We start from the raw sequence: 12,685 nt of genomic DNA on the forward strand, positions 1-12,685 counted from the left end.
TCAGGGTGAGCTGGTGCCGGAGCTTACCTTTGCTAGTGTTTTAAATCGCTATATCGCGGTTTAAACACATTTTGATGAACAGCCCCGAGGTAGCTTCGGCGCCGCGCGCGTCCGTGCGCGCGCGCCTCCATATGAAGTGCCGGAGGCGGCACGCTCGCACGGCCGTGCACAGTGGCGAAGCTACCTCGGGGCTGTTCATCAAAATGTGTTTAAACCGCGATATAGCAAAGGTAAGCTCCGGCACCAGCTCACCCTAAGCTGGTGCCCGGTGTTTACATCTAATACCTACCATCAGCAGTGGTAGGTTTCCTTTAAATATACTCAGTATAACAAAATTAAAACATTATCTAATTCAATATTATTAACAAAAATACAGCATTTCACAGTTATAATTCCATCAGTCCTAGTGTATACAATTTCGGTCGCCCCTGGACCTGACCCTGAATCTTCCTACTTTAGGGTCGGGAGGACGTATTTTCTTCTATCTGACTCTGCACTGAGCTGCTCTCTGCCTCCAGCCTCCACCCTTGAATTCCAAGATGAACTCACACTGATACTTCCTGCTGGCAAACAACGCATCTGAGAAGAGTAAAGCTACAAGCTATAGACAGATAAGGTCTTTATCCAGGTGAAGGGGAGGGAGGAATAAAGCATAGCAATGTTAATGTTATGGCTGTTATAGTAGGGCTGAGAATGTCAAATTAAACTGTAGATAAACCTGTACCCTGAGAATCTAAGCACATTGTCAGCACACAGCATCCCATAGCACTAGATGGATCATGAAGTGTCTCCTTAGAGAGAGCCTGCCCACACTCTGGAGTTTTACACTGAACATCACTGAGTGATAGGAGCTAAAACACCACAAAACTGAGTAAGGGGGTTAAAAATTATAATGTGAGTTAAAATGATTTTTATTGTGTAAACATTACTAGGTAATTTAAATTTGAGAATTTTCTTTCATGGGATAACCCCTTTAAGTTTCTTTATGGAGATTCACCGTTCTTGCTCTCTGTGATAGTTAAGTGGGCAAGTAACTGCTTCAGCCAATCACTGACTGAGATGTGACTTTCCATAGACACTGGACTGCAACAATTTTAGATCATTTAAACAATTTTTCCATTCTCTTGAATTGTAATAGTGAGTGATTCTAACTTACTACTTTTACTATATTTTAGAGGTCAGTGAGGGAGGGGTTATTGGGTTGAGTTAGGGTACGGACACACTTGGTGCAAGTATTTACAAACGCAATGTTGGCACTTAGGGGCGGACCCCATTCCAATCACATATGCATTTCCAAAGCATTCAATCGGTAACCTGATGTCTTGTATTGGTTAAGTGCAGGACCCCGGTTGCTGGTTACCAATTGCATGCGTTTCACTGGAAACGTATAAGGGTTCGGGCTGAGGCTCACCCTCGGGCACTAGCGCTGCATTTGTAAATGCAATACTAGATCCGTATGTGATCGCACCTTCAGGGGTTTTTTGTAGGTTCTATGGCAAACCATTTCCAAAATGTTAGGGGTTTAGAAAAAGCAGATTAAGGAATTGCAGCTCAGTGACATTTACATCAATGGAGCTGACAGGATACAAGAATAAGATTTTCATTTTCTTGTTACATTTTTGTAAAACATACATTAAACTATTAAAGAATTATAGACTTTTAAGCGTTCATCATCTTAGTAGGGCTGGTTACACTGAGTGCTTAGTGCAGCCATGGCGGACTTATTGAGTGATGTTTTAGGCTTAACGATCGTGGTAAAATATGTGATTTTGTATAATTAAAAAGTGACTGTGTCTAATGTATTGCATTTTTAACTCTTCACAATCCCGCAAAATGAGTATTGCCAACGTACTTTTAGAAATTTCTGATTCATATGGAAGTATCAAATTGCGAGGGGTTTGACCTCCATTCTTGTGGTATTTTTCTGAAAAGTAGCAATAAAACCTTAAGTGAGATAACCCCTTAAAGGGTTTTTCCAGTTTATTTATTATAATGGATACACAAACAAAATATCACAAATCCCATCCCTCCCCCTCTCCATATGAGCACATTTATCCATGGCCATAGCATGGTACAATGGTACATCATTGTTTGTCAGCAAGAATACACACGACAGTATATCACTTAGCAAGAGATAGGTATGTCAATCTTTATTCAATTTGGCATTATTAATCAGATTATTTATAAATATATAGTAAGATAAAGAAGTTTACAATTTAATGATTTTCTATGATTTTGTGAAACCTGCAAACAATTGAAATCCTGATGAGGCGTTATTTAAGTAATTTACATGGCAGCTGTAATATACATCTCACCACATTGGGAAGATCTTACTTCAAGCTCCCACTCCCTCTCCTGGTGTAGGACTGGATGGTTGATTGGAAGTGCTTTGTGGTATTAAATTGAGGCTTACAGAAGATGATATAGCATTTAGGAAAGAAATAACCCACTTTTATACCCATAAGACTGGTTAGAGCCAGACCTGCATTGATAGGGATCAGATACTCCCCCACATCAATGAGCTGAGCAGTAAAGAAGGAGATGCAGACCACAAAATATATCAGCATGGCAAAAGTGATACATTTGGCTTCACTGTAATTTTTGGGTAATTCTTTACCCATATAAGCAAATATAAAACAGATAAGACTAAGAAGAGCATTATAACTGTATTGGAGTACATTGTAGATTGAACTAAACTGGCTGCAGTCCACGAGTACTTCATCTGAGTTCAGTTCCTTTGTAGTTGCAGTAGGAGGGTTAATGAAAATCCACAGGCATGAGATCAGGACCTGAACACCAGAAAGGATAGCCAAACAGACGTACTGCCCATTCTGTTTGACCCAGTAGTCGTAGGTGGCTGGCAACTTTGATGCCATCTTGAATATACAGACTATCTGAAAGGACCGTATGGATATGTAGGAGAAGCAGATGGTGAGGGCAATACTGTATATGGGATGCCTCATTGTGCACTTCATGATATTAGGCTCTCCGAGATATGCCAAGACACTGATATAGGCTACAGTCAGGGATATGAGCAAAAGGAAGCACATTCTACCACCTGCAGCCTTCACCACTGGGCTTGATAAGTGGACAATGAAGGTCACAATGACAACAACCGTGAGGAACAACCCCACCATTGTTGCCACAAATAAGGTTATAGTCAAAACGTCATTCCAGCTCAAAAAACGTCTGGTTTTATTATAGCAAAAGGTACTGCTCTCAGCGGACCACTGGTCTGCACGGCAGCTCACACAGGTACCTGAAAGAAGAAACATATATGAGAACCTTCATCACGCCATATACAGGCAATCCCTGGGTTACATAAAAGATAGGTTCTGTAGGTTTGTTCCTAAGTTGAATTTGTATGTAAGTCAAAACTGTATATTTTATAAATGCAGTTCCAGATTAAATTCTTTTTTGCCCCAGTGACAATTGGTATTCAATTTTAAATTTTATATCCGATCACTGCAGCCTGGGACTAAAGTTAAGCATCCAGAGAGCTTCACTAAAGGTCCGTCTGTAAGTCGGGTGTATAACATACAATTAAAACATCAACACAGACTTTCTTGCAAGTGTATATATACAGGCGGTCCCCTATTTAAGAACACCGGACTTACAGATGACCCCTAGTTACAAACGGACCTCTGGATATTGGTAATTTATTGTACTTTAACCCTAGGCTACATTAAACCGCTATGACAGTGTAACGTCCCTGCCTGAACGTCGCTCTATCCGCAGTTGGCGGAATAGAGGCGTTTATTTGTATGTGAACTGTGGCTTAATTCTTGTGTTTGGATTAACTGAGCCACACCCTGCTCCTTGCATTTCTGTCCTGCCCAGCAAGGGTTACTAGCCTGATGGACAGTTCCCCCAGTGTGCTGCTGGAGGGGTGTCCGGGATCGGCTTTATATACCTGCCCATTCCCATCTTACCGGGCTGGTTATTTTGAGTCTGACCTGTGTATACTTGCTTGATCTGGACCTGACCTGACCTGTGTATATCCCGCCTGTACCTGTATCCATCAGGCTTGCTGGTTATTTTGAGTCTTGTCTTACTTGTGTATCTAGTTCAGTTTTACCTGTCTCTGTTTATCCCGCCTGTACCTGTATCTGTACCTGACCTGTGTATATCTGCTTGATCTTGACCTGACCTGTATATAACCCGTTTGATCTTGACCTGTGTATATCCTGCCTGTACCTGTACCTGTATCTGACCTGTGATTATCTGCCTGTAGACCTGTATATATCTATGGTTTTGTCCCTGTCTCAGTTCTGTGTTTGTATTCTGTGCTCCAGTGTGAACACTGGTCTATTCCTGTATTCCGGTTACCTGTTCTGTCCTGTGTTTATTTCTGTGTACCAGTGTGAACACTGGTCTATTCCTGTATTTCCGTTACCTGTCCGCTCCACCATCCAGCAGCTGCCAGACGAAGTAAGTGTCCCCTGTCCTGTTGTAGGGTCACTCAGGGAGCGTCAGTTAGGTTCCTGATAGTGGGTTCACCCTTATCAGGGCGGTTTATCTGCTTTAGGCAGGGCCTTAGCCCGTAGGGACGTCGCAGGGTGAGTTCGCCACCACCTACGTAGTCTGACAGCTAGCGCCAAGTCTGGTTGTGGTTGTGCGTTTGCTGGACGGGTGCTGACAAACAGTTATTAAATGTATCTGCAATTAAGATTTGTTTGGTAATCCTGCTTCTTATGACAATTCGACATTTTTAAAATCCAGTTGTCACACAGACCCCAAAAAATTTGGGTGGGGCTACAATTATAAAATATACAGTTTCGACTTACATACAAATTCAACTTAAGAATAAACCTACAGAACCTATCTTGTACATAACCCGGGGACTGCCTGTATTTATTGAATGGCCATCTATCGTTGTAAGGCTATATTCACACAAACGTCTGCCCGCCGTACCATAGCACAGCGGGCACACGTCGGCACCCCTCTTCGTAGAGAAACATAGTGCACAGCGCCGCATTACGTGGGAAAGATAGGATACATCGCTCCCATATGGCACCATGTACCCATTGCCGTCTATGGGGGACGTATATATGGCAGCGCCACAACAGGTAAAATTAAGCATTACAATGTTTCTATTGAAATTAATGGTATTTTTTGTAATTAACAGATTTGCTGAATCCTCCAGAAAAACTTTATTCCTCTATATTCAGTTCCAGCTAATTAAGAAAGGTCCTTTTTTAATAACTTAAAATAGGGCATTCAACAATGGCACCTAAACCATCTAAACCAGACAGCCCTTCAACAATAAATAAGGAGCAATTTGTCATGTAAAGCTAAAGGTTTCCTTGCCAACAATAATTTCCAAACTCAACAGCATGGAGGCCCTTGGAGCCTGATTGATGGGCCGGTGCATTTACTTAGTGTTCAGCTAGTTCCAGCAATTTACCTACCTAATTCACCAATTCTCAATTATACAGTGGATATGGAAAATGCTCAGGCCTCTTTAAATTTTTCACTCTTTATTTCATTGCAGCCAATTGGTTATAAAAAAGTTCTTTTTTTTTGCTCATTTGCTCATTTTGCTGCACCTCATCTTGACCAAAAAAACTGAATTGTTGAGATTTTAGCTAATATATTAAACAAGAAAAACTGAAATATCACATGGTAATAAATACTCAGAGCCTTTGCTGTGACACTAATATTTACACATTTCCTTCTGATCCTGCTTGAGATGTTTCTACTCTTTCAATGGAGTCAAATTAAACTGATTGGACTTGATTAGGAAAGGCACAGAACTGTCTATATAAGGCCTCACAGCTCACAGTATCATGAGGTCTAAGGAACTGCCCGAGGAACTCTGGCCACACAGAGCAACATCTACACTAAGACTAACCCTGATGTCAGATAATTGTATGGAATAATTCTATGCATGGATTTACATGTATTTTTAGTCTATTTCTCTGATTTGAAGACAAAATGTTGTACAAACCATTCTTATGTAGATAAGATCCAGCTTCACAGCTCACGCATATGAAGCAGCATTTGAACTGCCCCTTTTGCTGTTTTTCCTGCCCTGGTAAGCAGTCTGAAGAACAGATAGAAGAGGGTATCTATAAAAAGAGAAACATCATTCGTCATTCCAGCTCATGTAAAACATGTTATATCTACTATTAATGGGGTTTACCTCATATTTTTAGAATATGTGTATAAGTGTGGGGGCAAGGTATTAGGTAGTTTACCAGTAGACATCTATTAAAAGTTTTGCTCTGCTTTCTTTATATGTAGAGTGAAATCTCCTGTCTTTTACCTCATCAGCCAGACATTTCTAACCATAAACTGACTGCAGATAGAGGATCAGGTGGTCTTATCTTACCAACGGGCTGCAATGAAACAAAGAGTAAACAATTTAAAGGGATCTGAGCACTTTCCATATCCACTGTATAATTGAGAATTGGGGAAATAGGTAGGTAAAGTGTTTTAGGGGACCGCTGGAGCTAGCTGAACACTAAGTAAATGGACTGGTCCATCAATCAGGGTCCAAGGGTATAATTGAAATAGGTTGTCCAACCTAAACTGAAACTTAACACCCAGTTCACACTACAGGAGCCTCCACGCTGTTATTATTGTTGGCAGGACACCACTGAGTCGAGCCTTTACACCCTGCCAGGACCTTATGATAGCATTCATGAATATAATTCATGAATATAAGATTATGGTCCTGGCTTGCTCATTGACAAAAAGAGATCACATGACCCTCTGTCAGCAGCCCTTTTATGGACAGGAATGTCTGCTGAAGTGGTAAAAGACAGGAGGCTTCACTTTACATATCAAGAAAGCAGAGCAGAATTTTAAATATATGTATATTGGTAAATAAGTAAATATTTATTCTAGAATTTAAAAACTGCAACGGGAACAGACTGAGGTAGAGGTCAGGTCTGTCTATGTCCAAGGAAGCTGGTTAGATTCATTCTAGTAGATGCAAGTCACATGCCCAGATTTGGGATCTTAGGGCTGGAGAAGGCAGAAGCTGCTTTGGCAGGTAGAGTCCTGCAGTAGGCCTGATGGGGTTGGATGACCATCAAGTAGAAGACAGCAGAAGCAGGCCTTCTGTCCACAGGCCATGTGTAGATCTGCACTCACAGAAATATTTCATCTAAAGGTGGAACTTTCCAGCCACAGGGAGTCTGATATAAACTTTACCTGGTGAATGGAGATTCCAGGCATTCAGTCAGGGACCTCAGGGAAAACCGGATAAAAGGACATCCACCACCACTTGGTAAACCAAGTACACTGACATACTGGTGTGTGTCCCATCTGGCAGGATCCACTCATTTTAAAGCTTCCTATGCCTTTGTTTTTAAGAGAAAAGGGCTTTAAAAATTATGCAAATTAATCAAATTAACTATGGAGCCTACAGGCCTTCAGGCTCATTTGCATTTTTTTTAAACCAGGGCATAAGCTAAACAAAGATCAGTTTCTGTCAGAGGGTGCGCACACAAGTATGTCAGTGTGCTCGGTTTACAATCCTTCATCCTGGTAGTAGATGTCCTTTAACAAAGCATGAATCTCAGCTTGTCATTGGTTAATATGTAACACTCCCTTCCCAGGTAGATAATATTCAGTTGCAAAAACAAGTTATAGACAGTAAATGGTGCACAGAGGTGATCAGGCTCTTTGGACAGATACCAATGTAATAGGAGCAATATTGTCTTATTGTCAGGGCCATTACAGAGGCAACATTTCATCGAGCAGGAGGAGCTGAGCAGATTGTATACTGTGTATTATCTAGAGGCAGCATGTTATAGGCAGGAGGAGATGATCTATGTATATAGTCTTTAGCAAGCAGAGAATGGAAAGAGTCATCAGTGCAGATCAAGGAGATTGGCTCAGAGTGGCTAAAGTTACATCCTGGACAAACTTATTGAAAGTGTTGGAGTTATTATGCTACATCCAACTAACCACATTGTTTTCTGTATTCCACTTAATCTTGTCCAACTTGATGCTGAGGTTTCCTGAATTAGTATAAGTACCAACAGTCTCAAATGAGGTTCCACCCAACCAGTCCCAAACAATAATGTCATATCCAGTAGGAGAGTCGCCATATACATCAAAGCTTATTTCATTGTTTAGCAATGAAAAGTTCACTTGTCCCAGGGCTTCAGTCATCTAAAATGAGCAAGAAAACAAAATGAATAATACAAAATTCATGGTTATAATTTTGTACTCGGCTGGTACCACAGAGGGAAAAATAAAATAAAGATACACATCACTTAACTAGCTTTATAGTCGGGGTGTATTGTCTATTGACCGTAAAGTGAAAAATTCCATCAGGCTCATTTTGTAATGGTCCAGTAGGGGTATTAAATAAGTCGTCATTGACGTAATAGGATGAACCCCAATTATCAATGTACTGATTGTGTTTTTCCTGAACTCAAGACTTTTCGAGGGAAAGGAGAGACCAAACAGTAGTAGCACTTAATTGTGCTTATTGGGTATAAGACTATTCTCTATAACAGTGGTGGCAAACCTATGGCACAGGTGCCAGAGGTGGCACTCAGAGCCCTCTCAGTGGGCACTCAGGCTGTTGCACCAGGGCAGAGTTTGCCAGACCGGGATCCTCCTGCAGTCCCAGGACTTGCCGTGCTTAGTATTATTTTAATGTGGAGCATCCTGGTCTACCTGAGACTGCAGGAAGAGAGAGGTGGTGTGGATAGGGTCAGGTTATCATTGGAGCTCCTTCTGTGGACCCCGGAATCTTCCTGTCAAGGGAAGCTCCAGTGACAACCCAAATTTCCTCTCCTTCTGACAAAGATATTGGTGTCTTCAGGCCCACTGAGAGCTGTAGCACAACAAAGTTACTGCTTGAATTGCTGTTTTGGCACTTTGCAAAAAACATGCTGGTTGTGGGTTGCAGTTTGGGCACTCGACCTCTAAAAGGTTTGCCATTACTGCTCTATATTGTGCCTCTGCCAGAAACATGGCGCATTAATAATTTACCAAAAATATTGTTTAAAGACAATGAATAGTTTTAACCCCACATTCCTGCCAATCGTGTTAACTTTGATTGCAAATTCTTACCCAACTACAATGTAGAGCCACGTGGCAGTGTTATGGCTTTATGTGTAGAGCACAAAAAGGCAGTGAGGTGCCACTTACTTGCCATGGGTAGACCTCCTTTCTGTTGCAGTATGTTTTATTACAACCAAGCACTTTATGTAGGGCATGTGCCACCGCGTACACAGCTGAGTAGATGCTGAAGCTGACTCTTCTATCTGAAGCATCCATAAAGTTTCTCAGAGATGTATTGAAGCAGTCATCACAGTTTTGGTTACAACTTTTGTCAGCTCTTGACTTTCCCCAAGTACTTCTATTTTGATAATAAACATTCATCAGATATTCATCGAAGCCTGGGATCTGCACATATTGTAGGGCAATGCCAAACACAAGTCCTAAGTTCTTAATATTTGGCAAATCATAAATGTCCCTGGACAATGACCAGGTCTCTGTAGCCAACCAAATCTTTGAGGGGACATTTAATTCTACCACTTTGTCAAAGAACTCCAGTAAGATGACATCTATGGAGAAAACTATGACGACATTGACATTAGTAAGGGTGATATTGGAGACAATGTCACGTATGGCAATTTCCCACGCTGCCTCTTTACCCACTACTTTTATAGGTATGAAGCCTTTATATGCAATACAAATATAGGTATCTAATGTTAATTCTAAAAACTGCTGTACTCCATCAAATCCGTATTCGTCCAAGCTTCCCAACACGGCAATCCAAGTCCAGTTAAAATAGCTGAGGATATCTCTAATGGCTTGCTGCTGCACCCTGCTGCTGGGAATGGTCTGGAAACAGGACGGCAGGCTCAGTTCACTCATCTTCCTACTGGTGGCAAAAATGTTGATCTATAAATGGACAAAAAAAAATATTTTCACTGAATTACTTCCAGGCTCTGCGCTGTCTCGACTGAAAACGCTTGGCCAACAGCCTATGTTCTAAGGATGTAAGAACACAGACTAAAGGATTGGGATGCTATTTTTGGAGTAATGTTTTTCTGCTTGCAAGAAGGCACAAAGTAATTATAATGTATCTAAATTGTTGTGTCTGGATATGAAAGGAGTGGTGTAGCTAGCGCTATGGTCATCCAAAATAACATAGTGGTATGAAGGTTCACTGCTGAACTTGGTTTTATTTTATTTAAATATGAACAGGTTCATAATATATTTGTCAGATTTTTTTTTATTGCAGTCAAAGTCTATTTCTGCAAAACAGAGCTTGAGATCCCCTATGTAGATTCACATGACAAATTGCAGCACATTTATCCCTTTAGAAAGAGTTTAAGAAACGTTTTATACCTTCTTCGGTATAACATAAAGGCATCAAATAGACCGCAAATAAAAATAATATAATACTACACCGAAGTTTGGCAAACACTTTACGGAACAATGAAATGAACAATAGGTAGAGTTTGTTTTAAAAACAATGGGACACATTTACTAAGGGCTTTGCGCCAGTTTTCTGATGAATTGTGCACGTTCTTTTAGGCGAAAACTGCTTGCACATGTATTGAAGAAGTGTCCGTGCCACTATTGTCTCGCATGGGACCGTCTTGTGGTGCAGCTGCTCAAGGCACCATGCGACACAAATTAGGGGGCGTTCTGGTGCTCGGTGGGAACAAGCGCCGTATTTAAGATGCAAATTGTGTTGCACATCCTATCTGCACCACAAAAAAGTTGGTGAACTTTGTCGGGCCAGTGCAGGGAAGGGACAGATTCATGAATTCTGGTGCACGTTCTTATTGAATCGGTTGCACCGAGCATTATACACAGGCAAAGCACTTTTAGTGAAGTTTCCGATTTTCTTAGTAAATGTGCCCCAATGTCACTATCCTCTTACAAGACTACTTCGTAAAACTATAGTTATGCATTCAGTATGGGACAGAAGTTGCCCAGTATTATAGACAACTCGGTCTGTGAATTGTTGTTGTGTTCAGTCTGGCAAACAAAATCAAAATTTGTGACAATTGTGACTATGCAATTATGATGTGTCAGTCTTTTACATTCTACTCTGCAAAAAACTTCAATAAAAAGTATAAGACAAAAAAAAAGAAGCCGTGCTCACCCTATCTATGAAGCCCTTCATGAGCTGAGTTTTGTTCCCATTAAAATTGTGTGTCAATTAAAAAGTTGAATATTCACTTTCATATATTATTCTTGCATGTCACATTAGTGTGTGCTTTATACCTGCATATTACGTTATTGCCTGCATTATACCTGGATGTGACATTACTATGTGTATTATCTCTGTACTATAATATCACTGTGAGTATTTTTCATGTACGGTGACATCAGTGTGTGTATTATTCCCATACTGTGATATTACTGCGTATAGTACCCCATACTGTAATACCACTGGGTATATGTTTAATGTATTGTGACATCACTGTATCCCTTTATCCCTTTATTGTGACATCAGTGTGTATTATCCATGTACTATGACATCATTATGTGCAGTACCCCTTTACTGTAACATCACTGTGTATATGTTTTCTGTACTATGACATCACTGTGTGTATTATCCCCTTACTTTATACTTATATCTGCCCTGTCCCAAAAATTGTACAGTTCAATCACATGTGCTTTAAAAAATTATTTGTAATGCAATAAACTTTAAAAATGTCCCCCAAATCAGAATGTGGATGAGGATAATATAAAGATTCAATGCATATTATAAATATGTTTTTTTAACCATATAATTTCTTCATACTTATCCAGCAGAAGACGTTATTTTACTACTAGATGATAGCTCAACGCTTGCTACATTGAAGGTTTCACTAGTGACATCTGTAGGATAAAAGAAGGTACATCAGATTTGTGAGCACTTACTTGGGGAAGAAGCAGTCGATTGAAAATGTTAGCAGTGGTCTCAGCAGCATCATTGCTATCAGGTCCAATCACAGAGATCACGTTGGGGGTGTACTGCATAAAGCTAATTGTAGGGTCGATGACATAGTCCTGTGATATGAAGTTCAGAGCCGGCTGAATGTTGTTATACAAATAGCAAGTGTCAAAGACGTTATATCCCAGAGTAATGTTGGGTAGAAGATCGGTACTATTATTAATTTCATCCACTGAAAATCTCATGACTTGAAAGTATCGATATCCTGCAATATTGACTTTTAATCTATAGAAAGACAAAAACCACAGTACATAACTTTTATTCTGCTGATTCACAATTAAAACCTGTGTTCTTTAGAACTGCACTTAGTAATTTGCTGATACATATATTAAATTTTGTATTCTGCTGATATACTTCTGTCTACATATTGCCTCATGCTGAAACAGGACCGGGACGAGGGGTAGGCAATCGCCTAGGGCACTACCCAGCCCCTCAAAATAGGGGCACCATCCAGACTCTCAATCATAGTCGACGGTATATGCATCTTTAAAGGAAATCTAACATTTAACAAAATTAAAACTGTGTACAAATACTCCCCTCTACTCCTCTTGATGTTGATCCCGGCGCTGTCCTCCGCTAAGCTTGACACGCTGGGGTCTCCTAGAAAAGAATCTTATATTAGCAGCATGGAGTGCAGGGACAAGATCTCTGGCTCTCCAGGCTGCTAATTATGCACGCCCCGCAACCCCCACTCCCATGCTCCCAGCAAAGGAGAGGGAGGTGCGGCGGGCGTGCATAATTAGCAGCCCGGAGAGC

At 40.7% G+C, this 12,685-nt stretch overlaps 1 protein-coding gene across 1 annotated transcript; it reads right to left on the reverse strand.

Moving 5' to 3' along the window:
- Positions 1-2,236: 2,236 nt before the first annotated feature.
- LOC140065687 (taste receptor type 1 member 2-like) lies at positions 2,237-12,148 on the reverse strand. The gene is made up of 5 exons (XM_072113264.1): positions 11,857-12,148; positions 9,118-9,876; positions 7,921-8,127; positions 5,951-6,071; positions 2,237-3,259 (listed from the first exon to the last, which is right to left on the reverse strand). Exons 1-5 carry the CDS (start codon positions 12,112-12,114, stop codon positions 2,331-2,333), a joined length of 2,274 nt encoding a protein of 757 aa, XP_071969365.1. The 5' UTR covers positions 12,115-12,148; the 3' UTR covers positions 2,237-2,330.
- Between the last annotated feature and the right edge of the window lie 537 nt (positions 12,149-12,685).

The sequence above is a fragment of the Engystomops pustulosus genome, chromosome 6 (assembly GCF_040894005.1).
Source record: "Engystomops pustulosus chromosome 6, aEngPut4.maternal, whole genome shotgun sequence".
Taxonomy (NCBI): domain Eukaryota; kingdom Metazoa; phylum Chordata; class Amphibia; order Anura; family Leptodactylidae; genus Engystomops; species Engystomops pustulosus.

What these genes read in the sequence shown, in the direction of transcription:
- LOC140065687 (XM_072113264.1), bottom strand. Translation starts at nt 12,114, where the DNA reads ATGAGATTTTCAGTGGATGAAATTAATAATAGTACCGATCTTCTACCC. An exon ending in ATCGACTGCTTCTTCCCCAA is followed by an intron (nt 9,877 to 11,856) that starts GTAAGTGCTCAC and finishes GTCCATTTATAG; the next exon opens with ATCAACATTTTTGCCACCAG. An exon ending in ATCTTATCTACATAAGAATG is followed by an intron (nt 3,260 to 5,950) that starts GTTTGTACAACA and finishes TTCTTCTTTCAG; the next exon opens with GTACCTGTGTGAGCTGCCGT.